At 41.9% G+C, this 8,060-nt stretch overlaps 1 protein-coding gene across 1 annotated transcript; it reads left to right on the top strand.

The window, feature by feature from the left end:
• Positions 1-337: 337 nt before the first annotated feature.
• Positions 338-7,727, top strand: LOC115673051 (pentatricopeptide repeat-containing protein At5g04810, chloroplastic). Its single transcript, XM_030595082.2, has 10 exons — positions 338-1,368; positions 2,063-2,190; positions 2,596-2,736; positions 3,086-3,172; positions 3,543-3,696; positions 4,154-4,213; positions 4,943-5,371; positions 5,787-6,082; positions 6,345-6,474; positions 6,841-7,727. Exons 1-10 carry the CDS (start codon positions 403-405, stop codon positions 7,375-7,377), a joined length of 2,928 nt encoding a protein of 975 aa, XP_030450942.1. The 5' UTR covers positions 338-402; the 3' UTR covers positions 7,378-7,727.
• Positions 7,728-8,060: the final 333 nt, after the last annotated feature.

Below are 8,060 nucleotides of genomic sequence, written 5' to 3'. Positions count from 1 at the left end.
GCTTTTTTTTGATAAAAAAAGTGATTCAAAAGCCCTTTGCAAAAAAAAAATTTACCAAATTCTACTTGGATCAAAAGTAGATCTTTTACCAAATGTAATTTGCATTTCCTCAAAGGGCTTTAAGTTAAAGGCATTTGCATTTCCCCAAGCCCATTTGCAAAGCCGAACTAAACGGGGTATACATGGACCGATATTGGAAAGATTAGGAACTAGACCGAACAAAAAAGAAGGTACAGGATCACATTAGATATTAACGGGAAAGTTCAGGGGCCTATCCGTAAATAATAAAAGATCTATCCATAAGGCTGAAGAGGATGAGAGAGCCGGTCCCAGCTGAGCTCCGATGACTGACCATTTCTAAACCGTTCGTTCGTCACTTTCCCTCCACTCGCCAGCAATGCGATGATGGACGCTGTCTCCCTCCCGACCCACACCGCCCACCCGCCCCCGCTCTCCTCCGCCGCCGCCCTCTCCGCCGCGAAACGCCGCGCCTCCTCCGTCTCCTTCTCCCGGCGGCCCCGCCACGAGCCCTACCCGGAGCCCGACCCCGACCCCGAGGACTCCGCCTCCGGTCCCTCCACCTCCTCGAACCCCCTCCGTCGACCCCGGGACGTCAGGAAGCCCTCTCCCTCGTCTTCCTCCGCCAAGCCGAGGGTCAAAATCCCCCAAAACCCGCTGAAGAGCCTCGCTAGTCCCTCTCATCGTCCCGGTTCCACCTCCGCCGCCGCCGCCGCCGCCACTGGAACGGCCGCTTCTCTCTCCAACAAGCTCTGGCTCTCCAGCAAGCTCGCACCGCCTCCTCCTCTACCTCCTCCGCCACCGCTTCCGCCACCACCAGAACTCGGTGAAAATGACGTTCGAGAGGGTGGAAGTCGAGGCACTGGGGATTCGGATTCGGATTCGAACGGCGCTCCGCCGGCGGCTATTGATTACCGTCAACTGAGCAAGATTTTCGTTGGCAATTTGCCTAACTGGATTAAGAAGAACGAGGTAGCCGAGTTTTTTGGCCAGTTCGGGCCGATCAAAAACGTGATCCTCATTAAGGGGCACAATGAGACCGAGAGAAATGCCGGCTTCGGATTTGTTATCTACAGCGGTCCGGTCGCGGCCAAGTCTGCAATGAAGGCAGTGGAGTTCGACGGAGTGGAGTTCCATGGTAGGGTTTTGACAGTGAAGCTAGATGATGGCAGGAGGCTGAAGGCAAAATCGGAGGAGAGATTGCGGTATGTGGAGGGGAATGGTGGGGTGGAGTTTAGGACCAAGTGGCATGAAGAGAGGGAGGGGTCAAGGAATGCGTTTAGGACGGTTTTGGACACGGAGCCGGAGAATTGGCAATCGGTTGTTAGTGCCTTCGAGCGGATAAAGAAGGTATAAGCTCGTGGACATTTAGAATTGTTTGCATTGATTGTTGAAATATTTTCAATATGCATTGTCTTCTTTGTTGACGCACTGTATGATGTTAACGACTCCATGAAATATTCAGCGGAAAGGTGAAATTGGGGTAAATTAGTTGTGGATTAAACTCGCTAGAGGTTACATTTATCTCTTGTAGAAGTTTCACTGGCAGGCATGGCCGATCACGTACGGAGCACTTAGAAATTGGAATAATTTGTATGTACCCCTTATTAAGTTCTTGGAGAACATCAAAGAATTCTGGGTATAATTAATGTAACTTTTGTGATAATTGTGATGCTCTCCAATTTGGGTCATCTTTTTACGGTAAAAAATTGCTCTTAGCAGAAGTTTTGACTGCTAAAGTATGCTTCATGCAACCTTGGGTCATTGAGTTGGTTCTTCTATCTTGCTCCAAATGGTTGTCCTTCCTGGAGCACCTCCTACTCTGGGTCCTGTATTCTTTCACTGTAGTATTACCGGATTGAATCAGAATCAGACTCTTGTAATTACTCCTTGATATGGTAACTGCCTTTTGATGCTCCTCAACTTGTCTTTGTCATATATCTGAAGATCCGATTCTTACAATGAAATGACAATTTTACTTGGTGAGAGATTCCAACTTTGTCTTATGAGTACCTCGTTTTGCTTATGCTATATTTCTTGCTAGCCATCCAGAAGAGAGTTTGGCCTGATGGTAAACTATTATGCAAGAAGAGGTGATATGCACCGAGCACGAGAAACATTTGAGAGCATGCGAGCAAGGGGAATAGAACCTACCTCACATGTTTACACCAAGTAATAATTTCTGCTTTAGTCTCCAGATCATTGGAACTCATGTGACTGCTCTACTTAGCTTGATGTTTTATTGCGTGTTCTATTAGGGTACACTTGCTAGTCTAGTGTGATGGTTCCTGGTGTTTATAATAAGTGAAAGGTTCAACTTGACATGAGAGTGTGGTTGTTTTCATGTGTGACCTGTCTTGTGCATCTTTGTCTGGAGTAGAACTCTTTCAGCAAGTTATATTCTACATTCAACCTTTCTGAAAAAAGATCCAACATCTATGCTCACCTGATATTGTACCAATGTCTTTGGCCATACCCAAATAGATACATGTGTGTATCCCAGCTTTTTTTCATGGTAAAGAGTTATATTTAGGTATCCTTTTTGTTAGCTAACCAAGGTTTGTGTACTTTATGCAGTCTTATTCATGCTTATGCTGTTGGTAGAGATATGGAAGAAGCATTATCTTGTGTGAGAAAGATGAAGGAAGAAGGCATCGAGATGAGCTTGGTGACTTATAGCATACTTGTGGGAGGATTTGCAAAAATTGGCAACGCTGAGTAAGTAAACCATATGCTCGATCAATTACTTGAGAATTTAAATCCATCATCGTAAAATTAGTCATTCTCTTTGATGGTGAAAAAACAAAAGGAGCATAATAATTATTAGTTTCTGTTGGAGAGATGATAAGTCCATCTATATTTTTTTGGAAAAGAATACTTTGGCTGCCTCTTGTGATGAATGGACATTCATGAGAAGTCACTTCATTGCTTGCGCCACTAATTTCTGAAATCCATCCTAACTCATATCCACGCTTCACTAATTTAATGTCTCTATCCAACTTATTTTTTATTGAAGAGGTAAATTTGTGTTCCTATATCCTCACACTCCTTATTACTGTTTTGGAAGAGCTGCAGAACACTGGTTCAGGGAGGCTAGGGAGACTCATGCAACGATAAATGCAAGGGTTTATGGGAATATCATATATGCTCACTGGTGAGTATCTGTAATTTCTACTGCAGGTAAAGAAGTTAAGCAATAAAAAAATTTAACATTTTTTCCTGAGAGAATGGAAAACAACCTTCTTGATGGCACTCCATAGTTCATGCACACACTTGCCCTTAGGTCTATATTCCTGCGGATTTGCGTTTCTTGCTTTTTATGGAAGCTATTCTTTGTGTCCTGTCCCTCTTCTTTTTTGGGTAAATCAAATGGATTCTTCTTTTATGTGAAAAATCATTCAATTTTGCTTCACAATTTTCCTTGTGACATTTTTTCCTGCATATAATTGGATATGTACTCTAACAGGTGGAATATTGTATTTATAAAATTTTAATTTCTTTTCGGTCCTTTTTCGATCTATTAGTCAAACATGCAACATGGATCGAGCTGAAGCATTGGTAAGAGAGATGGAAGAAGAAGGAATAGATGCTCCCATCGACATCTATCACACCATGATGGATGGTTACACAATGGTGGGCAATGAGAATAAATGCATTGTTGTTTTTGAAAGACTTAAGGTATGTTTTCAGTGCTCTAGTCTTTGCTTAGTTGGTCCCAGTTTGATTTTTCAGATTTTGTCTCCCATTGCAGAACAAGGAACTCTCTTCTCAACTTTGTGAAAATTTTGTCAGATCAATAGTACTATCGTAGCAAAAATCTGCCTTCATGTATAAGATTTGACTTTTCTTCATGTTCTGGTCAAGTATCATTGGTGTTATTTGTCTAGCTTTGGGTATCTTTTCAATAAGTTGGAGCATTGGAAACATTGGACTTCCGCAACGAGTAGCGTGACTTATGGATCATATGGATTTTTCTTAATCCTTTTGTGTTCTAATGATTATTTGTACCTCGAAGAGTGCAAATTGAAGCATTTCCCCGAGTACTTTCTTCACATCTCAATATGTGTCTTCTGAAGTCAGTAAACATGGCAATATAATCAAAAAGGTACCTGAATGCTTTTTTTCCTTTTGATAGGAATGCGGCTTCACACCTTCCGTAGTTACTTATGGATGTCTGATCAATCTCTACATCAAGGTGATGCATTCTTTGCCTTTTCTTTCTATATGATTCATTGTTCCCTATATTGCGCACCTCTGAACTTGAAACATTAATCGTGTTCTTTACTTAAATGTGACGTGTCTTTCCTCTTAACCGATTTACTTACTTCTGCTTGCTCTCCCTATCAGTCTTGAATACAGTGCTGGCGTGTGCATGCTACTTTTGGATAATATCATACTTTGTATTGGTTTCGTGGATCTGTAACTACTGAAGGCATGCACATGTTGGGAAAAATTGATGGCAGGCCTTTTTTCATGAAAAGTACCCTACATATACGTTATCCTGTACACTTTGTACAAGATAGGCATCTATTGTTTAAACTAGTTAAACTCTATGTTTAACTGATACATGTATGCTTAACTGATACATGTATGCATCTTCATTATCCCCAGACGTGGTTGCTTTTGTTGGTTCTGTTTGTTTCACCCAGTATGGGGCTAATTATCTACCAAGCAGTAGTGTATGACCTACAGCCATAGCTCTGCTAGCTTTCAGTTCTTGGTGGTTAGTTTAGATCGTCTAGGTTCATGACAGAAAATGTGACACGGCATGATGTATGACTGTGCCTACCTGTTATATTTATCTTAATACGATACGCCTTGTGCACTGCATGCAGATAATGTTTGCTTCATATTGGATGGAAATCTTTTATGCATTGGTCCATGTGGGAGACACAAATGAAATTTTTCATGTTTGTCATCTCAGATTGGAAAGGTTTCTAAAGCGTTGGAGATCAGCAAAATGATGGAAGGGGCTGGCATAAAGCATAACATGAAGACCTATTCAATGTTGATCAATGGATTCTTAAAACTAAAGGATTGGGCTAATGCATTTGCAATTTTTGAGGATGTAATCAGAAGTGGTTTGAAGCCTGATGTAGTGCTGTACAATAATATCGTCAGAGCATTTTGTGGGATGGGAAACATTGATCGTGCAATCAGCACTGTTAAGCAAATGCAGAAGGAGAGGCATAGACCTACCTCACGTACATTTATGCCCATCATACATGGTTTTGCAAGAGCTGGGGAGATCAGAAGAGCTCTAGAGATGTTTGATATGATGAGGCGGAGTGGATGCATTCCTACCGTGCACACTTTCAATGCTCTGATTCTTGGTCTTGTGGAGAAGCGTCAGGTATATCGATCTTAAGGAAAAAAAGATGTAATAACTTTCCATAATGGGGAAAAAGAATTGGCTGAGAATGCAAATAATTTACCATGACCTTGCTGGCATTACTTGGATTGCTGTCATTTTCATCTTTTTACCTATTGAGGCAAAGGTTTGGCTCAAGGGATTAAGGATTGCCTTGCAAGGTCCAAGACCTGCTCTTGAACCTATGCTTGATTCATGGGCTTGACTGTGCCCATACGGGATTGTTCATGGGGACTGTTAAGTGGCTTTTTACTATTATGCTAGATTCAGTTTATTCTTGGCTGTTCATAGTTTTGGTCTTAGTTTTTGGGAAGATGCATATTTATCATGTATGTTATTGTAGCTATTTACTTCATAAATTGACTACTTGACCATGCTAATATCCTATCGGATGCAGATGGAGAAGGCTGTTGAAATATTGAATGAAATGACCCTGGCAGGCATAAGTCCAAATGAACATACGTACACAACCATCATGCATGGTTATGCATCACTAGGTGACACAGGAAAAGCTTTTGAATATTTTACTATGATGAGAAACGAGGGCCTGGAACTTGATGTGTATACATACGAGGCATTATTGAAGGCATGTTGTAAGGCAGGAAGGATGCAAAGTGCACTGGCAGTTACTAGGGAAATGAGTATGCAAAGGATTCCCAGAAACACATTTGTCTACAACATATTGATTGACGGGTATGAATGCTGCAATTTGTATTAGCATAACATTGCATGAAGGCTCAATTAGATGTCAAATTTTCCACAAAAAAGACGGGGGCGGGGGCGGGGGTTCATACATGTCGATCTTCATAAAAAAGTGTTCCAAGTCTGTTCTTTTCCTTTCTCTCTTTTTTGAAGTCATTTTCAGATTGAATCTTTATTTTAGTTATCGTTTTCATTTGTGAATGCGAATTTATGCTTTTATCCCCTGTTTGAGAAGCTCTATTTTGTTGTGTAGATGGGCTCGACGAGGTGATGTCTGGGAGGCTGCTGATCTAATGCAACAAATGATAAAGGAAGGAGTTAAACCTGATATCCACACTTACACATCCTTCATCAATGCTTGTTGCAAGGCTGGAGACCTGGCGGTACCTTCTCTTTCTTGGGATTAAAATAACTTGTCTTTTTCTTGTGTTGTACATATTGAACTCTGTTTTCGTGGTCATGTGGAAGATCTGCGTGCATTTAGGTTAGATGTTCGTTGCTGTATGGACTAATCATAGAGACATCCATCTTCTGTGATAGCTCTTTATCATGTTACTTGTAAGTTGTAATCCATCCTTTTCCTATTCATATTATTGCTACTGATGACTGTGTCCTCGGGTAATTAGCACCTAATGCTGCACATATGAGCCTGACAAACAATTGCCTGTCTTTTATATTAATAGTTCCCGCTTTACACTGCTCTCCCTGATTTTGGACTTCGTCTCTTTCTCTGACTTTCTTGTTCTCAGAAAGCATCAAAGACAATGGAAGAAATGGAAGCTTTGGGGGTGAAACCAAATGTCAAAACCTACACGACGTTAATACATGGGTGGGCACGTGCATCTCACCCGGAGAAGGCCTTGAAATGCTTTGAAGAGATGAAGCAGGTCGGTTTGAAGCCAGACAAAGCCGTGTATCACTGCTTGATGACATCGTTGTTATCAAGGGCAACTGTTGCTGAAGCTTACGTGTACTCTGGAGTTTTATCTATATGCAGAGAGATGATAGAGTGTGGGTTCACTGTTGACATGGGGACTGCTGTTCATTGGTCAAAGTGTTTGCGCAAGATTGAGAGGACCGGTGGGGAGCTCACGGAAGCGCTACAGAAGACTTTTCCTCCCGACTGGAATTCAATGCACGCTCTTGATAATAATATGGATGGTGGGAGTGACAAGGAATCTGATGTTAGCGATGATGACTTATTTCATGCTGCTGCAACTGATGGTGACGACAACGACAGCGAAGACGACGACGACGACGACAATCTCGGTCCGAGATTATGGTAGTGATCTGGTATACGTCAGTATGCAAGAGTCTTTCTGGATCCCTCAAAACTCTTCAGACTCAATTTGAAGAAAGAGGTCCTATGTGCTTTCCCCTGATGATAGAATAGTTGCTGTAACCTTTTGTTTTCGGCGTAGGGACTACGTGGGGACACCGACTTGGTTTGGTTCAGAGAGAGAGAGAGGGAGAGAGATGTTGCTTTTCTACCCCATTTGTGCATCCTTCTAGTTCTTTTGTGATACGTACTTCGCAATGTACTCGTAGACAAGACAAGTAAATAAGTGGACAGCCTAACAAATTGGAGATCCTTTTTAGTTGTCAAACAAATAAAACGATTCACTGTTGCTTTTTCTGCGTTGCTTTGGATCAGAGTTTTACGGTATGATGCAGCCTCTCGACACATTCTGTGTTTGTTTCTATGAATAACTTTTTATATGAGCATTGTGCTCCTGCTGCCTACTGCATGAAGTGAATGGTCATAGACCGACTAACACGCCCAAAGCATTTGCAACTTCTTCGTGACAGCAGCAGAAGATAACAAACGGATTCACGTGATAGCACAAGCTTTTGAGCTTGGAAATCTGTCCCCCCTTTTTTCCTCTCGGTGTCGCCGTTGCGACGGTTACCGTAAGTGCACGTTCTTCGCGTTACCGATGTTGTTTCTCTTCATTCATTTACCGGATTT

Source organism: Syzygium oleosum, unplaced genomic scaffold, assembly GCF_021117445.2.
Source record: "Syzygium oleosum isolate NSW1041296 unplaced genomic scaffold, Sole_v2.1 Sole_v2.02, whole genome shotgun sequence".
Taxonomy (NCBI): domain Eukaryota; kingdom Viridiplantae; phylum Streptophyta; class Magnoliopsida; order Myrtales; family Myrtaceae; genus Syzygium; species Syzygium oleosum.
Note: the sequence above shows the minus strand (reverse complement) of the source record. Positions and strands in the feature narration are given on the sequence as shown.

Bases quoted from the DNA above. Each gene is read 5' to 3' on its own strand.
- LOC115673051 (XM_030595082.2), top strand. From the start codon at position 403: ATGATGGACGCTGTCTCCCTCCCGACCCACACCGCCCACCCGCCCCCG. The intron at 3,173-3,542 runs GTGAGTATCTGT...TCGATCTATTAG, and splicing joins AATATCATATATGCTCACTG to TCAAACATGCAACATGGATC. The intron at 6,083-6,344 runs GTATGAATGCTG...TTTGTTGTGTAG, and splicing joins TACAACATATTGATTGACGG to ATGGGCTCGACGAGGTGATG.